At 38.1% G+C, this 22,306-nt stretch overlaps 1 protein-coding gene across 1 annotated transcript in view; it reads left to right on the top strand.

The window, feature by feature from the left end:
• The window catches only part of DDX56 (DEAD-box helicase 56), a 37,441-nt gene extending 22,154 nt beyond the window's left edge, over positions 1-15,287 (top strand). Inside the window, exons 8-14 of the mRNA XM_053718143.1 lie at positions 414-527; positions 652-746; positions 5,018-5,094; positions 9,392-9,481; positions 11,981-12,086; positions 14,292-14,392; positions 14,778-15,287. Of these exons, the coding sequence (XP_053574118.1) occupies positions 414-527; positions 652-746; positions 5,018-5,094; positions 9,392-9,481; positions 11,981-12,086; positions 14,292-14,392; positions 14,778-14,867 (673 nt within the window). The 3' untranslated portion in view covers positions 14,868-15,287. The remainder of the gene's footprint in view (positions 1-413; positions 528-651; positions 747-5,017; positions 5,095-9,391; positions 9,482-11,980; positions 12,087-14,291; positions 14,393-14,777) is intronic.
• The last annotated feature ends 7,019 nt before the right edge of the window (positions 15,288-22,306 follow it).

The following is a 22,306-nucleotide window of genomic DNA, read 5'->3' as shown; positions in this document are numbered from 1 at the left end:
CATTCGTGATTCAGATAGAGCATGCAATTTTAAGCAACTTTCTAATTTACTCCTATTATCCATTTTTCTTCGTTCTCTTGCTATCTGTATTTGCATCTAAGTTATTTTTTTGGTTTAGAACACTGGACAGCACTTGATTATTGGTTGGTTAAATTAATCCACCAATCGGCAAGAACAACCCAGGTTGTTCACCAAAAATGGACTGGCATCTAAACTTTACATTCTTTCTTTTCAAAGATACCAAGAGAATGAAGAAAATTAAATAGGAGTAAATTAGAAAGTTGTTTAAAATTGCATGCTCTATCTGAATCACGAAAGAAAAAAATTGGGTTCAGTGTCCCTTTAACCCTGCACTGATGCCACACCCCTTCCTTTTTTTAGTTTTTCATTTTTTTGAATCTTCCATATTTTAGGGCCCAGGATAGTGAATATGGAGTGTCTCGCGGGATTGATTTTCAGAATGTTTCTACAGTATTAAACTTTGATTTCCCCCAGTCTGTTGACTCCTACATTCACCGTGCAGGAAGGTAAGATCAGCGCTCACCATCATTCTTACACAATACCCACCCATTCATTTCTTGCAGATCTCTCCAGTTGTGTGGGGTGTTTTTTGGGCCCAAATTCATAATTTTATTTTCTTTGTCCTCTCAGAACAGCTCGTGCTAATAATCCTGGTGTTGTTTTGACCTTTGTGGCACATACAGAGCTTCCCCATCTAAAGGATATTGAGGAGGCATTGGGAGGAGGTGAGTGACAAGTTTTTTTTATGGAACGTGGTTACGGAAAATTCATACCTGTCTTGAATTTGAATTGCTATATAACTGACTTTTTAAAGGGACACTCAAGTAAAAATTAAACTTTCATAATTCAGATAGAGCAGCAATTTTAAACAACTTTCCAATTTACTTCCATTAACAAAATGTGCACAATCTTTTTATATTTACACTTTTGAGTCACCAGCTCCTACTGAGCATGTGCAAGAATTCATAGAATATGCATATATGCCTTTGTGATTGCTGTTACTACGGATGATGATGATTTGTCATATGCTGTGGGGATCATTAGTGGGGAGAATTGAAAATGATATAAGCAGCCTAATTAAGAGGCAGAAATCGCATAGTGTTTGTAGCTTTTTGTTTTTGTGAAATCATTGGCCGATGGCTGTCACATGATACAGGAGGAGTGGAAATAGAAGAAAATCTACTGCTCATTTGAAGTTCATGATGATTATGCAATTCTGCTGTATTTACTGGTCCTTTTAAAGGACCATTATTGAGAAATTGCATGCTCTAATTTTGTTTTAGCATGTAATTTTAAGACTATCGTCCCTGCACTACTTTTAGATCAACAGCGGTTTCCACTTGGGACCAGCAGTGCTCTGCGGGTCCTGAGCCATGCTTCTACTGTATTTAATCCCTGTTACAGTGGTTTAACACACAGTAGTGCAGGCACACTAGATTACATGCTATAATGAATTAGATCATGCTTGTTGAAGAGAAAAATAAAATAAAAATCTCAGATTAAAATTAGGTAACGGGGAAAACATAGCTTTTGCTACTTAATCTTTGACTTTTAACTGTATGACATTTTGGTTTTACACCTTTCACAGTTTCGTACACTTATAAAGCTTTGATTTGCAGGGAATAATTTAGCCTAAAGATACATCTTAATCTTTGTGAGTGAGATGATTCATGACAGATATTATTTTTAATGTCACTTTTTGTTTGATAAAACCTCTGTCCTATGCATTCTTGGTGAATGGGTGCGGACATAAAAGGGATATGAAACCCAAAACTTTTATTTTACAATTCAGATAGAATATAACAACATTTTTTTTTTAAATGACTTTCCAATTTACTTCTATTATCAATTTTGCTTAATTCTCTTGATATCCTTTGACGTGGAAGCTAGCTGAAAACATTGGTAAGCCACCAATATATGGTATATATGTAGTCACCAATCAGCAGCTAGCTCCAAGCTACTGAGCCTACCCTAGGCATGCTTTTCAGCAAAAGGATACCAAGAGAACTAAGCAAATTAGATAATATAAGTGAATTGGAACAATGTATTCTCTTTGAATCATAAAAGAAAAAAATTTGGGTTTCATGTCCCTTCCACTTCATTTTTTTTTTGGGGGGGGGTGGAGTAGCTGAGTTCAGGTTGGAGGTGACGGTAATTTTCATTCGAAATATGCATGGATGGAAAATGAAAGTACTTTCCTGTAATACTGTACTGCTTGTGCTTTAAATGAAAAACATCACTCCAACTTCCGGTTAACTCTTTTTAGCTTCCTTTATCATGACATACTGAGTATATGTTTTAAGTGGCAATTCTGTATTTAACCCTTTAAGGACCAAGGACGTACGCCGTACGTCCTCAAAAAAAAAAAAAAGACACTTAAAGACCGAGGATGTATGGCGTACGTCCTTGGTCTTGGAAAGAGGTGGAAGCTATCCTGATTGCTTCCAGGCGCTTTCCGGTTATTGCAGTTATGCCTCGATATTGAGGCATCCTGCAATAACCCTCCTTGTCCATCCGATGCAGAGAGAGCCACTCTGTGGCCCTCTCTGCAACGGACATCGATGGCCGGTATCGGTGGGTGGGAGCCGGGTTGGCGGCCATCGATGCATCTGCTGATGCAAGAGGTAGGCGGGATCGCCGGGGGGTGGGTGTGGATGCATGCACGGGTAGGGAGCAGGTAGGAAATGCTACACTCCAGAAAAATATTGAACAAAAAGTGGCAGAGAGGGGGTTATAAAAGTGATCTAAGGGATCTGGGAGGGGGTGGGGGGTTGGTCTTTTGGGGGGGCAAGCTACACTACAGAAAAAAATATTAAAAAAATATATATATTTTATTGTAAACTGGGTACTGGCAGACAGCAGTCAGTACCCAAGATGGCTACCAATAAGTTAGAGGGGGAGGGTTAGAGAGCTGTTTGGGGGGGCATCAGGGAGGTTGGGGGCTAAGGGGGATCCTACAGAGCAGCATATGTAAATATGCTTAATTTAAAAAAAATAAATCAAAGATAGCTTTTATTTTAGTACTGGCAGACTTTCTGCGAGTACTTAACATGGCGGGGACAATTGTGGGGGAAGGAAGAGAGCTGTTTGGGAGGGATCAGGGGGTGTAATGTGTCAGGTGGGAGGCTGATCTCTACACTAAAGCTAAAATTAACCCTGCAAGCTCCCTACAAGCTACCTAATTAACCCCTTCACTGCTAGCCATAATACACGTGTGATGCTTAGTGGCCTTCTAATTACGAAAAAGCAACGCCAAAGCCATATATGTCTGCTATTTCTCAACAAAGGGGATCCCAGAGAAGCATTTACAACCATTTGTGCCATAATTGCACAAGCTGTTTGTAAATAATTTCAGTGAGAAATCTAAAGTTTGTGAAAAAGCGAACAATTTTTTTTATGTGATCGCATTTGGCGGTGAAATGGTGGCATGAAATATACCAAAATGGGCCTAGATCAATACTTTGGGTTGTCTACTCTACTACACTAAAGCTAAAATTAACCCTACAAGCTCCCTAATTAACCCCTGCACTGCTGGGCATAATACACGTGTGGTGCGTAGCGGCATTTAGCAGCCTTCTAATTACCAAAAAGCAATGCCAAAGCCATATATGTCTGCTATTTATGAACAAAGGGGATCCCAGAGAAGCATTTACAACCATTTATGCCATAATTGCACAAGTTATTTGTAAATAATTTCAGTGAGAAACCTAAAGTTTGTGAAAAAGTGAACAATTTTTTTTATTTGATCGCATTTGGCGGTGAAATGGTGGCATGAAATATACTAAAATTGGCCTAGATCAATACTTTGGGTTGTCTGCTAAAAAATATATATATACATGTCAAGGGATATTCAGGGATTCCTGAAAGATATCAGTGTCCCAATGTAACTAGCGCTAATTTTGAAAAAAAGTGGTTTGGAAATAGCAAAGTGCTACTTGTATTTATTGCCCTATAACTTGCAAAGAACATGTAAACATTGGGTATGTCTTAAATCAGGAAAAAAATTGGAAACTATTTAGCATGGGTGTTTTTTGGTGGTTGTAGATGTGTAACAGATTTTGCGGGTCAAAGTTAGAAAAAGTGTGTTTTTTCCCATTGTTTCCGCACATTTTATAAAAAATTTTTTTTATAGTAAATTATAAGATATGATGAAAATAATGATATCTTTTGAAAGTCCATTAAATGGCGAGAAAAACAGTATATAATATGTGTGGGTACAATAAATGAGTAAGAGGAAAATTACAGCTAAACACAAACACAGCAAAAATGTAAAAATAGCCTTGGTCCCAAACGGACAGAAAATGGAAAAGTGCTGTGGTCATTAAGGGGTTAAAAAAAATTACCTTACCGTTAAAGTAACAGCATTAACAGAAGTGGCTTTACTTACCATCCTATTAAAGTTTTATACTTTAAGCCAGACATCCTCATACTTGGCCCTCCAGAGGTTTAAGAACTACATTTTCCATGATGCTCAGCCAGCATATCAGCATCATGGGAAATGTAGTTCCAAAACCTCTGGAGAGCCAAGTTTGAGGATGTCTGATTTAAACTGTCATTGAGGTTTCAAACATCCTGGCCGCTATGTTTAAAGGGACACTAAATATATTTCATGCACCTCCTCTAATCATGGGTGCTGCCATTTTGGAACCTAAGTTACACTGATGGTATCTGAAGGAGTTACTGCACATGTGCAAACAGGTCAGTACTGGAATGTAGTTAAACAGAGATTTTAACATGGCAGCAGCCATGACTAGAGAGAGGCGAGGAATAACCTTTATACTGGCCTTATAGAATGTATTTAGTGTTCAGTGCCCCTTTACATCTTACTACCAGTGGTTGTCTACTCTGTTTTGTTGTTCTAGTGAATTTCCACTCCAGGGTGAGTCTTGTAATCCAGTTGGATTTCAAAAATAGAAAAGAAAAACACAAATATTCTAGATCCTCACAAATTATCTGTGGTTATGTATTTAATATATTCCCTGTGTTTTTATTGCAGATGGCCCTGAGGGTTGCCCTCTGCGGCCATACAAATTTCGAATGGAGGAGGTTGAAGGCTTCAGGTACCGATGTCGAGTGAGTAATAGTGTGTACTCGAAGCATTAGTGTCTTATTTAAATCCTCACTCTTAAAGGGACGTGAAACCCACATTTTTTTCTTTCATGATTTAGACAAAGTATGCAATTTTAAACAACTTTCTAATTTACTTCCATTATCTAATTTGCTTCATTATCTTGATATTCTTTGCTAGAAAGCATATCTAGATAGGCTCAGTAGCTGCTGATTGGTGGCTGCACATAGATGCCTCATCTGATTGGCTCACCCATGGGCATTTCTGTTTCTTCAACAAAGGATATCTAAAAAAATGAAGCAAATTAGATAATATAAGTACATTTGGAATCTTGTTTAAAATTTGTATTCTCTACCAGAATCAAAAAATAATTTTTTTGGGTTTAGTGTCCCTTTAAAGGGACAGTCAAGTCCAAAAAAAACTTTCATGTTTTAAATAGGGCATGTAATTTTAAACTACTTTCCAATTTACTTTTATCACCAATTTTGCTTTGTTCTTTTGGTATTCTTAGTTGAAAGCTAAACCTAGGAGGTTCATATGCTAATTTCTTAGACCTTGAAGGCCGCCTCTAATCTTAATGCATTTTGATAGTTTTTCACCACTAGAGGGCATTAGTTCACGTGTTTCATATAGATAACATTGAGCTCATGCACATGAATGTACCATAGAGACAGCTCTGATGGGCTAAAATGCAAGTCTGTCAAAAGAACTGAAATAAGGGGGCAGTCTGCTGAGGCTTAGATACAAGGTAATTACAGAGGTAAAAAGTTTATTAATATAACTATGTTGGTTATGCAAAACTTGGGAATTGGTAATTAAGGGATTATCTATCTTTTAAAACAACAAAAAATCAGGTGTTGACTGTCCCTTTAAGATACTTCTGTGTGGTCTGGTAAAGGCCTATATTTATTAAACACTAATTACTAAAGCTTCTTATATGGTTAATAGTAAAATAAGCGTACATTTTAAACATCTAAGAGGAACAGAATAGAGGGCGCCACATAGTGCAGATCATAAACAACTTGGGATGGTGAGCGGTAAAAGAAGTGAAATCCTACTCACACAATGTAAAGCACAGATGTGCAGTACCAGCAGTCCGGAACCACACGTCGTCCGGTAGACCAGCAAAAGATATCACCAATGGGAGTCCTCGTCTCACCAGGGAGAGTCCAGAGATACCCAGATAGGAGTGGTCAGGATATGCCAATGGAGCGGGAGTCAGTGGAGATCAACCAGCAGGTCCAGAGGTTCAATCCAGCGTGTTGAGAAAGTCCAGGGGATATTTCACCAAGGACATAATAATGAATCGGCAGCAGATGGAGAGTTATAAAAAGGATTAAAATTTATTATAATAATAAAAACAGCAACGCGTTTCTCAGTGCTACACACTTTCATCAGGCTATACAAACCAACGCTCAGCTGCCATATTTAAAACTAAATTAGACCAATCATGAATCAGGAAAAAAAGCACACCCCAAAAAAGGAACATACCAAAATAACTGTGTGGGGGGTGAACAGTTCACATGAATACAAATAATATATTTGAGAGGACTAGTATAATTATATAAATATAAATAAGGACCAACTTGATCAATTTCTAAAGACAACAGATCACTAAAATATGTATATTTATTAATGGATAATGTCAATGTATTTGTTTGATTTGTTGTAGTCATCAGGGAACCCTGGAGCTATCTGGTAATGGTATGTTCCATTATTCATAGATAACGTTTCATTAGAGACATACAGTTTATAATTATACTTGTTTAATGTTGCCAATCGGCTGATACAGCCAGATTAGCACATGTACTTATTATAGAAAAGTAGTTAACCGGTTTATATGTGTGTTTGATAAAACGAGTATTGTGATCAGATGATGTCAGAAAAGAGGGGGGGAATACATGGCAGGATCGCCATAATATACAAGTACCGAGAATGTCATAAAAAAAAAAAAAAAAATGACTACAACAAGTCAAACAAATACATTGACATTATCCATTAATAAATATACATATTTTAGTGATCTGTTGTCTTTAGAAATTGATCAAGTTGGTCCTTATTTATATTTATATAATTATAATACTAGTCCTCTCAAATATAATATTTGTATTCATGTGAACTGTTCACCCCCCCACACACAGTTATTTTGGTATGTTCCTTTTTTGGGGTGTGCTTTTTATCCTGATTCATGATTGGTCTAATTTAGTTTTAAATATGGCAGCTGAGAGTTGGTTTGTATAGCCTGATGAAACAGTGTGTAGCACTGAGAAACGCGTTGCTGTTTTTATTATTATAATAAATTTTAATCCTTTTTATAACTCTCCATCTGCTGCCGATTCATTATTCTGTCCTTGGTGAAATATCCCCTGGACTTTCTCAACACGCTGGATTGAACCTCTGGACCTGCTGGTTGATCTCCACTGACTCCCCCTCCATTGGCATTTCCTGACCACTCCTATCTGGGTATCTCTGGACTCTCCCTGGTGAGACGAGGACTCCCATTGGTGATATCTTTTGCTGGTCTACCGGACGACGTGTGGTTCCGGACTGCTGGTACTGCACATCTGTGCTTTACATTGTGTGAGTAGGATTTCACTTCTTTTACCGCTCACCATCCCAAGTTGTTTATGATCTGCACTATGTGGCGCCCTCTATTCTGTTCCTCTTAGATTCTCTTTCCTGTGTTGTGGCAAGACACCCTGGAGGAGCCGCCTACTTATCCTGGATGTACCCCATTGCATACCCTCTGGATTTGCATATAAGAGGACTTCTTTAACCAATCACTTATTGGACTATAAAGTCTGTTATATCTGCCCTTTGGTTATTGTCGTCTCCTATTGCACATTTATATTCTCATATTGTAGTTGTCCCATTGTTGGTTCACTGAATCACCTAGTTATCCTATTTTACTACTCACTACCTGCATCTACTTTGTGGCAATTTTATTTGCCCTTAGGCGCCTCTTACAAGTACCTTGGGTGACGCCTGTTATCACCAAGTGTACTAATAGCACATTTTAAACATGTTTGTAAAAAAGGTTCGTCTATTGCTATAGGTGTTCTAATCTACAGCAAATTAATAAATGTTTTTTTGGTGCAGCATTTTCTCATCTGCTGGTAATGCACCCACGGAGGATTGTAATATTTATTGATCGGTTGTAAATCATTTTTAGAATTTATAGTTAAATTTGAAAGCAATTTAAAGAGAGACTAATAAATGCTAGCTATAGAGACATATTCAAAGCAAAGATTAGCCTGAGAAGAATATGTAGATGTATTTAAAAAAAAAAAAAAAAATATGTTATTATACAAGTTGCTTTAAATATTGAAGAAATAAAAATGTTTTTTTTAGTTTCTATAAAGTAATGGGTTCCTCCATTTTGAAACTTAGGTTTTCCTTATCTAATCTCTGCTGCTGAGGACAGTTAGACAGACAGACATTTATGACTGTGAGTGATATACTAATATTAACCCTTCGAGTGCTAAAGACGTCTCTGAGCCGTCGTAAATTGTCCCAGTCAGGTGCTGACAACGGCTCAGAGCCGTCGCAAGCACTCACCCACCTTAAGGGCAATCCAGGGGCTCTCACTGATTCCCACCCTGGTGATCCCGCCTTCATTGTGACAGGCATCGTAAGGGCTTCATGTTTGGCGTGGTGACGTCACGCGCAATGACGTTACCGCGCAACTTTATTTCAAGTTGACAATGGACGAGTATAGGGAGATGTGGGCATGCTGCTTAGAAACCTGTATCTCAGGCATTCAAGCAGCTACAGACCCCCAAGACCCAACTGTTGCAAAGGTAATCTCCTAACCTTTCAAACAGTGTAAGTCTTGCATCTGGAAAAAAAAGTTAAGAATAAATATATTTTAAAAAAAGCAGTAGTGCATTACTGCTCCTTCAACAAAGAATACCAAGAGAATGAAGCAAATTGGATAATATCAGTAAATTGGAACTTTGTTTAAAATTGTATGAGCTATCTGAAAAATGAAAGAATTTTTTTTTCATGTACCTTTTTATAAACCTCAGCCTTTATCCATGGCTTCTGGTGTCCATTACTTTATAGAAACTCAGGAATTGGGAAAACGCAGAATTACTTAAAAGGGGGCAAAATTAATATTAGAAAAAATTTTTTTTTTTTTTATTGCAAAGTTTTTTTGTTGTGTTTTTTTTTAAACCATAATCTAACATTTTTTTAAAAATCTCAAAATCAGTTAATGTTGTTCCTTTCAATAGATTATTGTTCTGAGGGTTTGTGGAGGTAACTGGGCTTTCTTGTCATTTGATTTTCTTTCCTATTCAGGATGCTATGAGGTCGGTTACCAAACATGCGATAAAAGAGGCACGGTTAAAGGAGATAAAGGAAGAACTGCTGAACTCCGAGAAACTCAAGGTTTGCCTTTGTATAACAGCAAGCTTCATATCGCCTGTATATAACTGCATAAAAATGCTAAATTGCCACTTCCAATACTTCTCTAAAACCATATTAATATATATCATTGTTATAAAGAATTATATGCTCCTTTTTGTTCTTTTAGTTTCTCTTCTGGCATTTACTTATAAAACTTGCCAAGCAATAAAGAAAATAAATATTGCAAATGCATTTTGTGTTCAATAGGAAGCTTGGCACATTATGTTTAAAGATTGAATAGTGAAATAGACATGTTATGCCCTTAATCTTTTAATGCCTTTATGGCGTTATATTCCGTCCTAACCCCGCTGGGCTTTAGCGCCGTTATGACGGAATAGAACGCCATAGCCGTTTGGCTATCCTGAAGCCAACGGTGCTTCCTGGATGCGATCACGGTCAGGAAGGCGTGCCTAGCATCATAGGGACGCCCTCCTGACCCGATCCCATAACTGAAATCTCGCGACCGCGTGCACAATCGTGGGATTTCAATTTGTCTACTTTGGAAAGTTGTTCCGATGTAGACAAATTGACCCGGTCATAAAAGGATTAATTGCATGTTATCCTGGAAAGGTGGTGTTTTTGGTATAGCAGCACATAATTCAGTTTGTAGCTGAACTTAATCGGTATTATGTTTAATACTAGCGCTCTTGTCACATACATGGAGACTGTGCTCTCACATTATCAGCTCTTTAGATCTATTTCTCTATTGCATGATTGGATTAGACAGGGCTATTGGTGTAAAACAACTAAACATTTCTGTAAAATAACACATGTAGTGAGTCTTGTAATGTTTATATTCTGTTCTCTGTTGGGGACAGTAGGACAGAGATAAATTAGTTCCAGCATTGATCAAACAATCACTGTGTAGCATGTTGTGATTCATGATAAACAAAAATGTTTGAAGAGATGTTTTAATTTGACTTCTATTATCACATTGGCTTTATTTTCTTGATATCCTTTGTTGAAGAGCATACCTAGGTAGGATCACGTGCACCAATGTATTACAGGAAGATAGATGGTGATTTGTGGCTGTGCACGTGCCTTGAATTTCTGACTTACAACATCTGTTCATCTAGGTCCCAGTAGTGTATTTTTCTGAAGCTGAATTTAACCCCTTTGAAGGGGTTAAAGGGACATAAAACCCCATTTTTTTTTCTTTCATGATTTAGATAGAGCATAACATTTTAAACAACTTTCTAATTTACTTCTATTATATTTTCTATGTTTTCTTTTTATCCTTATTTGAAAAGCAGAAATGTAAGCTCAAGAGTGTGCACGTGTCTGCAGCACTATATGGCAGCTTTTGCAACAATGTTATACATTAGCAAGAGCACTATATGGCAGCTTTTGCAACAATGTTATACATTAGCAAGAGCACTATATGGAAGCTTTTGCAACAATGTTATACATTAGCAAGAGCACTAGATGGCAGCAGTTTTACAACAATGTTATACATTAGCAAGAGCACTAGATGGCAGCAGTTTTACAACAATGTTATACATTAGCAAGAGCACTAGATGGCAGCAGTTTTACAACAATGTTATACATTAGCAAGAGCACTAGATGGCAGCAGTTTTACAACAATGTTATACATTAGCAAGAGCACTAGATGGCAACACTAATTCCTGTCATGTAGTGCTTCAGGCATGTGCACGCTACCTGCCTAGGTATCTCTTCAACAATGTATAGCATGAGAATGAAATAAATTTGATAATAGAAGTAAATTGGAAACTTAAAAAAAAATGGTATTCTCTATCTGAATCATGAAAGAATTTATTTGGGTTTCATGTCCCTTTAACAAAGTTTGACAAACAGAGCATTTTATTATTGCACAATTATTTGCATATAACACATTTTTTTTTCTTTTTGCCCTTTTAAATACAAGAAATAATATTAAAAAAAATAAAAAAAGTTTAAGTTAAATTTTATACTTTACAGTCCCTTTTGAATCTAGTGTTGGTGCTTTTTTAGCATACAAATGAGCAGATTTGTAAATCACTGCTTCTCTACATATTACCATCACATTAAGCAGGAGCTCCTTTATAAATGTGACCCTTTATCATTTACATGTCTGGTGCTTCTGTATAGCCACGTGCCCTACAACCCTTTCATGCTAGAACACTTCCCTTGGCCAACCTCATTCCAGGACATTTTTGTTTGATTCTCACAAACCTGGGTTTGTGCTGTATAAGATCATCTGAGGATACAGTGTAATGACTCACAGGAAGAAATAGCTCAGCTTGCTCTAGCTGTGACCTTTGACTCTTCTAACCTTTTACACAGTAATGAAATAGCAACTTTACTGAAAGTGGCCTAATCCGACCTATCTGCAATCCATATGCATCAGTGTACATATTCTAAAGTCGTAGCGACTATACAAACTTACCTACTCAAATAAAAGCATTTGGTTTTGTCATGTGTGTATCTTTACTTAGTTACTGTAATTTCTCTTTTTTATATATTTTTTTTTTTATCCCACAGACTTATTTTGAGGATAATCCGAGGGACTTTAATCTACTACGACATGATAAACCTTTGCACCCAGCCATTGTCAAACCACATCTCAAAAATGTTCCCGACTATCTAAGTACGTGCCAGTTCTTTCCCTTTCCTCTGTATGTATTTGAGGAGCTTCTTCCTTTGTTTCCATATGTTAGATGCAAACGTACCTTTTTATTTCTGGTTGCGCTCCATTTCAAGGGACAATATGCTGTGATCTGAGAAGTCTGCTGAAAGTATGGGACACATGCAGGACCTGTGAGCTCTTTTTGCTTTGTAGCGCTGCTTTGCATTAGGCTGTTTTCTTTGTGTAATTTTCCTTAACACAGTACAACCAGAGTGAAGCACGGTTTTGAAGAGAATTTAATTCCTTTTCAAAATGACCTGCAGAAAATTTTTCAATTAAAAAAAAAAAAAAAAAAAAAAAAATCTGCAGAAAGTGAAAAAAGTTATATTAGGATTTTAATATAATATACTTGGTTATGTGTAGTGAAAGAACTTTACATTTATACTTTCATTATTTATGTTGCCCCCTTGTGATTTTTGTTCTGAAAAGTGTGGTTTTTCTAATGGTCACAACTGGATGAAAATGGACTTTAGCAGATAACTACAAAACAATGCACTTTATATTAGCATTATGACCTTGTTGTCTGCCTTGGAAATTGTGAGTTAAGTTTTAACTTTTAAAAATAATTACAGCAAATACTATTTTGTTTTTAAAAAGGTTTAAACTTGGCTGGTATATTATATAGCAACACAACAAATATGTATTTTAATAACAAATTGTTTAGTGTCCTCCTTTTTTTTTTTTTTTTTTTTTTTATAAAGGGACAGTCTTTTATTGTTTTAAAAGATAGATAATCCCTTTATTACCAATTCCCTAGTTTTGCATAACCAACACCGTTATATTAATATACTTTTTACCTCTGTGATTACCTTGTATCTAAACATCTTCTGTCAGCCCACTGATAACATGACTGGGTTTTTTATTTATTTATTATCTATTGAGTTGCATTTAGTACTGTTGTGCTAAATCTTAAATAACTCCTTGGGCGTGAGCACAATGTTATCTATATGGCCCACATGAACTAACATTTTCCTGTTGTGAAAAGCAAGTAAAGCATGTGATTAAGAGGCTGTCTATAGAACCTTTAAAACAGGCAGACCTTTAGAGGTTTAAATGTTATAAAGTATATTAATATATCTATTGGTTGTGCAAGGCTGGGGAATGGTAGTAAAGGCATTATCAATCTTTTAAAACAATAACAATTTTATTGTAGATTGTCCCTTTAATAGGGAGTAATGGTTTGGTCTTTCTGCCCAATACTTAAATGCTGTAAATTAAATCTATTGTCTGTTTCTGATTGGGCAGTTATGGTTGTTGTGTTTTTTTAAAATTGATTTATTTATTATAACTTCCATGATAATCCTTGTGCGTGACACTGAATGCGAGGTTGTGTTTTTATCAGCTGATCTTATCTGTATATCATATAGCTCTGCTGTTTCCACTTTTTACTGCGTTCTTCTTTATTTCAATGCTCTTTACTCTTCTATTTTCATCTTCTCAACTTATTTTTTCTCCTACTTTGATTTCTTTTTTTCTTTTTTTTTTTTTCTTTTGTTTTACTTAAAAGGCATTTTCCCTTTGCGTTGTATCTCATGCCTTTGCCCCACTTGCACTACCATGTGCCCACTTAAATCTTCCCTTCTTCCTGTCATGCCTTGGCCTCTTCATGCCTCGCCGCCAATTTGTGTTGCTCTCCTTTCATCTCTTGTCTCTCTCTTCCTCACCTGTTATCTAGTTCTGTTCTCATTTTGGTCCAACCTTGCTGCCCCACCCCTCATACTCATAGCTTCTTGTCCCACCGTCAACCTATACTTCCTCTTTCCTGTATTTGCTTCTGTAGTGTAACTGCTTTTAAAACTTCTACCTTCTTGCCCCTTTTTACTGTGCTACTCCATCTAACTTTCTGCCCCAGGATACTGCTGTGTAATTTCCTTTTCTTTTAACACTGAGATTACTGCCATGTACACTTGGTATTGATCACTTTGGGCATATTTCCCAACATCTGCAGGTTGTGGTAGGTTAAAAGCTGGTAGTCAGTGCCTCACCTGTTATTTTAGGTGTAGATGGGTAGGGTGGAATGGGGTTGCTTGCTGATGGGTTGGGTTGTATGGTGAGTGAGCATATTTGGGAGGTCCATAGATTGGTTAGATCAAGCCTCAAACACCTTGCTCCTGTTAGTTTCCCTGTTTTAAACATATTTAACCTTACTCACGTTACACTTTACAGTACCCCCCACCCTGCGTGCCATCGCTAACCCCCTTCTCCGAAAAAGAAGAAAGAGAAATCTGAGAACTGGAGGTTTCGGAGGCTTGGATGCAAGGTCAAAGGTGAGCATTAGTGTGTGTGTAAAATATGCGCCAATAAAACACTTAGAACTCTGTTCTGATTAGTGTTTGCCATCCGTTTCACTGTGCCAAGCGTTAGGCAAATATTTGATATACTTAAACCCAATGTAAATAACCTAAATATGCTATAACAAAGTGCTAAAAATAATTAACATATTGTAACTTCCAAGACCAAATGTATTATTTTTATTAAAGTGTAAAAAAAAAAAAGACTCATTTGGACACACACATTGCTCTAGTTTACTATAACGTCACATGCAGCTCAAGTACGAAAGGGTGCAGATAAGTTCTTTGTCACTCTGCTTCATTCTGAGTGACATGCAAGGCTTTATTTTTTATTTGACTTTTCCCACTCTTACACTTGCAGTTTTCACGGACACAGAACCCACTACGCAGCTTTAAACACATGCCAAGCAGGAGGAGAACATTAGCCAACAAAGGAACAAAGAAATCCTGAGAATGATTTCTTGCGTTACCCTTCCATTAGCTTGTACTGGCCAAGAGCAGAAATGAACATCAGAATATTTATTGTGAAACGGGGGCTGCTAACTCCACACCTTGATGTGTGGTTTAACAACAAGTTGAGATTGAGAGTATTGGAATTTGTTAAACGTCCCAGCGGTGCCTGCAGATGATATGGATGCTGACCCAGCTGCCAGAAGACACATACAATGCCTCTTATTGTTGGAGAAGGGATTATTTTAACTGAAGAGCTCAGGCTTGCAGACCATGTTTATTTTCACCCCCTACCTCTATAAATTACTTTTTTGTCTTTTCCAATGGTCATTTGTTGTGTGTTCTGATAAAGGGTTTTTTAAATATTATACCAACTCTTCGTATGCAGGACAATAAAATATTTGCTGGTTATTTGTATAAATCAGATGTTTATTTCATTTATCATTTTTTTTTTAGAAGTAGGGAAGTAACTTTAAGGAAAAATGTAACACTCATGGGTCACAATCAGACCAAGTCTGTGACTTTAATGAAACCTGCTATTGTTTGTACTAGAACCAGAACATAATAAATAAAGAAAAAAAACTTTAATGACACCCATTCAGATATCTCTACTGCCACCAAACTGGACAAAGTTGAATTGTGGAGTCCTAGGTTTCAACAATCTAATAGAAATTAAAGGAATATGAAACCCCATTTTTTTCTTTCTTGATTCAGATAAGAGTAAATTGAAGGTTACTAAAATAGTATGCTCTTTCTTTCTAATGACACAGTGAATCCATGGATCATCATAATTACTATTGGGAATATCACTCCTGGCCTGCAGGAGGAGGCAAAGAGCACCACAGCCAAAGCTATTAAATATCACTCCCCCAAACCCCAGTCATTCTCTTTGCTAGTAGTTGCATGGAGGTGGTAAAGTTAGGTGTCTGATTCTTCAATCAAGAGTTTATTTTTTAAAAGCAGAGCAGGTTTGCTTTGTTTTTCTTTGGGGGTTTAGCTGTAGTCCACTTCAGTCTCTTCAGTAGAGCAGTGGTGGCTTTTGGGAACTTGGCGGGTATAATCCCCTCTGCGCCTCCCAGGATGTGGATGCTGCCCTTTTTTGGTAAAAGACTATGTAGGTTTACTTGGTCTTTTTTCTATTTCCACAGGTCCATGTTAGGAAGGAATCCTTTCAAGCCTGGTGAGCTGCCTTGCTGCTGGGCAGTCTGTGTTGGAGGTAAGTGCTATTTTTCTGCTGAGGAGAGTACAGGAAAAAGTTTGGCACTTATGGGGTTAATCCTGCTTATGTGCACGTGGTTTATTATGGCAGTAAGTGGGGCACTGTGTGAGGATGGCTCTGTTAAGGGGTCTTCCGGAATTGGATCTTATGGCATCTCGTCACAATACCAAGCTTCCAAGGTACGGGTCGAGGTCAAGGGATCCTCAAGCTGTTCTAATAGATGCTCTGGAAGTTAAGTCTGGCATACGTGTTTCCTCCGTTTGCCCTTCTTCCTTGGGGCATTGCTCGGATCAGGCAAGAGAGGGTGTCAGTGATTTTCATTGCACCGGCTTGGCCTCGCAGGATCTGGTATGCAGATCTGGTGGAAATGTCATTGTTTCCACCTTTGGAGTCTTCCGTTGTGGAAGGACCTTCTACTTCAGGGTCCCTTCCTTCATCCAAATCTCGTTTCTCTAAAGCTGACTGCTTGGAGATTGAACGCTTGATTCTATCTAAACGTGGTTTTTCTGAGTCGGTTATTGAAACTATGATTCAGGCACATAAGCCTGTGACTAGAAAGATTTATTACAAGATATGGCGTAAATATCTGTATTGGTGTGAATCTAAGGGCTATTCTTGGAGTAGAGTTAGGATTCCTAGGATTTTGACTTTTCTCCAGGAGGGTCTGGAGAAAGGTTTGTCTGCCAGTACCCTGAAGGGTCAAATTTCTGCTTTATCTATTTTGTTACATAAACGCCTGGCGGATGTGCCAGATGTTCAGTCTTTTTGTCAGACCTTGGTTAGAATTCGGCCTATGTTTAAGTTTGCGACTTCTCCTTGGAGTCTTAATTTTAGTTCTGAGAGTTCTTCAACAGGCTTCATTTGAGCCTATGCATTCTTTGGATATTAAGTTGTTAATCTGGAAGGTTTTGTTTTTGGTTGTGATCTCTTCAGCTCGAAGAGTTTCAGAGCTCTCTGCGTTGCAATGTGAGTCTCCTTTTCTTATTTTTCATTCTGATAATGTAGTACTTTGTACTGCATTAGATTTTCTTCCCAATGTTTCTGATAAGAATATTAATCAGGAAATTGTGGTTCCTTCTTTGTGTCTTAATCCTCGTAAAGAACGTTTGTTGCACAATCTGGATGTAGTTCGTGCATTGAAATATTATTTGCAGGCGACTAAGGTTTTTTGCCAGTCTTCCTTATTTGTTGTTTCTGGGAAACGTAAAGGTCAGAAAGCTACGGCTACTTCTTTCTTGTTGGTTGAGGAGTGTTATTCGCTTGGCATATGAGACTGCTGGTCAGCAGCCTCCTGAGAGAATCACGGCTCATTCCACAAGGACTGTTCTACTTGGGCTTTCAAAAATGGTGCTTCTGTAGATCAGATTTGCAAGGCTGCCACTTGGTCATCTTTACATACTTTTTCTAAATTTGACAAATTGGATACTTTTGTTTCTGCTGAGGCTGTTTTTGGGAGAAAGGTTCTTCAGGCAGTGGTGCCTTCCGTTTAGGCTAACTGTCTTGTCCCTCCCTTATCACCCGTGTCCTCTAGCTTGGGTATTGATTCCCAATAGTAATTATGATGATCCGTGGACTCGCGGTGTCATTAGAAAGAAAGAAAAAAAGAAATTTATGCTTACCTTGACACGGTGAGTCCACGTCCCGCCCTGTTTTTTTCAGACAGTTTATTTTTTTACAAACCTTGGGCACCTCTACACCTTATATTACTTTCTTTCTCCTTTCCCTTTGGTTGAATGCCTGGCTTTTGTGGGTAAGGGGGGGGGTATTTAATACCTTTGGCTGTGGTGCTCTTTGCATCCTCCTGCAGGCCAGGAGTGATATTCCCAATAGTAATTATGATGATCCGTGGACTCACCGTGTTAAGAAAGAAACAAATTTATCAGGCAAGCATAAATTTCATTTTTAAATTGACCAGTGGTGAAAAGCATACCTAGATCGGAAAAATAGAGAACATCCAAAGCCACATATGCATATATAGGGGTATTCCATACACATAGATACCAATCACAGAGAGGGCCAAAACGGAGATCATGTGTGAACAATTGATGTGGAGCAGACTCACCACTCCAAGGAAGCTTCTTCGTGGGGACCGTGGTAAGCAACCACCCCTACCCCTTATACTGGCCAATCCGTTGAAACTCTAACCTCTATGCTTCTCCGGTTAGAGGACTCTCACTCTTCTCTGTAAATTGTACACAGTGTGCGTTTCCAATGTTTCCGGGTGACATCATCCACCAGTCAAAGCTGGCTTCAAGTAACACTTTCGCCTACTCTGCTCTCATAGACATCTTATCGGTAGTCTTCGTAATTCAGGTAGATCTGGCTTGCGAGGTTGCTCAGGAATAGGAGAGCGCCCGTCTCTCCCAACGTACATGCAAAAAATAAATCCAGGAAAAACTAACCTCATAGAAGCAAAAACCTATTCACATGAGTTAAAATGACCACAGGGGCACCATCCAAAAGAATGAAAAAAAAAGATTGACTGGTCTTATGCGTTGCGGCAAAGCCTAGCTGTAATTATAGACCATATGTTCACCCAGGTCTGATACACATTTAAAGGATATACATCTTTCCCATTGGTTAATAAAAACACCCCCTGCCCTTCTCATACTAATGGTAAGAACAGCATTAACTGGTTCAGGGCATAGTATCAGGTTTACAGGAGAATACAATAGTTGATACAAGCTATTTTAAAGTGCTTTTAAATTCCATTAGTGATGAACTTTTCAAATCTATAGTAACTAACGCCAATACAGTTTAATATATTGTACCAAGCATTTATCTCAATATATGTATTTATTTTTTGGGGAAACCAATAAAAATATAAAACCATTCCAAAAGAACACCCAATACATATTTATTCACAAAAAATAATGATGATATTCTCTGAGTTTAAGCCATTTGGAGTTTGCGTACACATTTTATTAATCCAATAGACTGCCTGTCTGGTCAGTATGGACCACTTGTCACCTCCCCTAGAGGGACTCCTAATGGTCTCAATGGCATTCCATTTGAAATTACTGACATTTCCTTTGTGCACATCAATTAAGTGTCTGGCCAGTTCTGAGCAGCGATTTACATTTGTGATATAGCCCAGATGTTCTCGTGCGTACATCACGTGTCATCATTCCAATATTGTTTTTTTATGATATTGGGGTGAACATATGGTCTGATTACGGCTACGCTTTGCCAAAACGCGTAAATCCGGTTTATCTTTTTTTCTCCTTTTGGATGGTGCCTCTGTGGTCATTTTAACTTGTGTGAATAAAGTTTTTCTCTTTTATGAAGTTCGTTTTTCCTGGATTTATTTTTTGCATACCTAGATAGGTTCAGGACCATTTACTGTGTCCTGGCTGGTAATTGGTGGCTAGTTGGCTACACATATATGATAGAAGAAAATAAAGGTCTCATGTCACTTTTAAAACCCATAAAACACTGACAAAAATCTGTATACGAACACAATACTAATCTCTGTCTCTTCAGTAATATCATTTAGATATTGGACAAAGGCAAAAGTTATCCTTTGGGAACTGTGGGTTTTGGACACCCCTATCCCCCTATCTTTACCAGGCTGTAACTCTGGTCCCCAGTAACGAATCACACCAAGGGCTTTCAAATGACACCCTGGAAGTTCCGCCGCTCCCCTGGGATCACCCCGAAACCACCACCTCTGTGTCCTAGGACTCTGTGGGACTGTGGCTGCTAGGGCAGGCGCGGGAATGGCGGGAGATTCAGGAGTAAGATAAGACCCTTTGTTTGTGTATAAAAGGAGTGTGTGTTTCCTAATAAAATCAGTTCTTGTTTCACCTGAATACTAGTCTGTCTAGTTATTTTGGTGGGCTCCTGCTATAATCACTCTTCCCAGTCGTGGTAGCCGTGTTCCGTCACAGTAGACATATATCCAGTAAGGGTACAAAGGCACTCACATTTATGAAGAGAACTTCAATGTGCCGGTAGGAGAACGCTGACAACTCACAGAACACTGTTCTCATGCATGTGAAGTTATTTAAGAGTCAGTACTAATTGCCTGAAATGCAAGTCTGTCAAAAGATCTGAGATAAGGAGGCAGTCTGCAGAAGCTTAGATACAAGGTAATTACAGAGGTAAAAAGTATATTTCTATAACAGTGTTGGTTATGCAAAACTGGGGAATGGTAAATAAAGGGATTATCTATCTTTCTCTTGTAAGGTGTATCCAGTCCACAGATCATCCATTACTTGTGGGATATTTTCCTTCCCAACAGGAAGTTGCAAGAGGACACCCACAGCAGAGCTGCTATATAGCTCCTCCCCTAACTGCCATATCCAGTCATTCTCTTGCAACTCTCGACAAGCATGGAGGTAGTAAGAGAGAAGTGGTGAAACGTAGTTGTTTTTTTTCTTCAATCAAAAGTTTATTTTAAATGGTACCGGAGTTGTACTATTTTGTCCCAGGCAGAAAATAAAAGAAGAATCTGCCTGTGATCTCTATGATCTTAGCAGGTTGTAACTAAGATCCATTGCTGTTCTCACACATAACTGAAGAGAGAGGTAACTTCAGCTGGGGAATGGCGTGCAGGTTATCCTGCTATGAGGTATATGCAGTTAATTTTTTTTTCTAGAGATGTAAATGCTAGAAAATGCTGCTGATACCAGATTTATGTAAGGTAAGCCTGAATACAGGGATTTAATAGTGACTGGTATCATGCTTACTTTCAGAGGTAATACTCTTATAGACTTGCAATATAAAACGTTTGCTGGAAATGTTTAAGCGTTTTTATATATACTTTGGTGATAAAACTTTATTGGGGCCTAGTTTTTTTCCACATGGCTGGCTTAAATTTGCCTTGAAAGAGTTTCCTGAGGCTTTCCACTGTTTTAACATGAGTGGGAGGGGCCTAATTTAGCGCTTTATTGCGCAGTAACTTTTACAGACAGACATCCAGCTTCCTCCAGGAGTCCCCTGAAAAATGCTATAGGACCTCTCTAAAGGGCTCTTAGGCTTTCCAAAGTCGTTTGTTTGGGAAGGTAGGGCCACAGCAGAGCTGTGGCAGTTTGTTGTGACTGTTAAAAAAAAGTCTATCGTTTTTTTGATCCGTTTTTTGAACTAAGGGGTTAATCATCCATTTGCAAGTGGGTGCAATGCTATGTTAGCTTATTATTCACACTGTAAAAATTTCGTCTGATTTACTGCCTTTTTTCACTGTTTTTCAAATTCTGACAAAATTTGTTTCTCTTAAAGGCACAGTACCGTTTTTATTTTTTGCTTGTTAACTTGATTTAAAGTGTTTTCCAAGCTTGCTGGTCTCATTGCTAGTCTGTTTAAACATGTCTGACATAGAGGAAACTCCTTGTTCATTATGTTTAGAAGCCATGGTGGAACCCCCTCTTAGAATGTGTACCAAATGTACTGATTTCACTTTAAGTAATAAAGATCATATTCTGTCTTTAAAATTTTTTATCACCAGAGGAATCTGACGAGGGGGAAGTTATGCCGACTAACTCGCCCCACGTGTCAGACCCTTTGACTTCCGCTCAAGGGACTCACGCTCTAATGGCGCCAAGTATATCTAGTGCGCCAATAGCGTTTACTTTACAAGACATGGCGGCGGTCATGGATAATACACTGTCAGCTGTATTATCCAGACTACCTGGGTTTAGAGGAAAGCAAGACAGCTCTGGAGTTAGAAGAAATACAGAGCATACTGACGCTTTAAGAGCTATGTCTGATACTCCCTCACAATATGCAGAAGCTGAGGAAGGAGAGCTTCTTTCTGTGGGTGATGTTTCTGACTCAGGGAAGAGGATTCAACCTGATTCTGATATGTCTACATTTAAATTTAAGCTTTAACACCTCCGCGTATTGCTCAGGGAGGTTTTAGCTGCTCTGAATGACTGTGATACAATTGCAGTGCCAGAGAAATTGTGTAGATTGGACAAATACTATGCAGTGCAGGTGTGCACTGATGTTTTTCCAATACCTAAAATCTTTACAGAAATTATTACTAAGGAATGGGATAGACCAGGTGTGCCGTTCTCTCCCCCTCCTATTTTTAAGAAAATGTTTCCAATAGATGCCACCACACGGGACTTATGGCAGACAGTCCCTAAGGTGGAGGGAGCAGTTTCTACCCTAGCTAAGCGTACTACTATCCCTGTCGAGGACAGTTGTGCTTTCTCAGATCCAATGGATAAAAAGTTAGAGGGTTACCTTAAGAAAATGTTTATTCAACAAGGTTTTAT

The sequence above is a fragment of the Bombina bombina genome, chromosome 6 (genome assembly GCF_027579735.1).
Source record: "Bombina bombina isolate aBomBom1 chromosome 6, aBomBom1.pri, whole genome shotgun sequence".
Classification (NCBI taxonomy): domain Eukaryota; kingdom Metazoa; phylum Chordata; class Amphibia; order Anura; family Bombinatoridae; genus Bombina; species Bombina bombina.
Note: the sequence above shows the minus strand (reverse complement) of the source record. Positions and strands in the feature narration are given on the sequence as shown.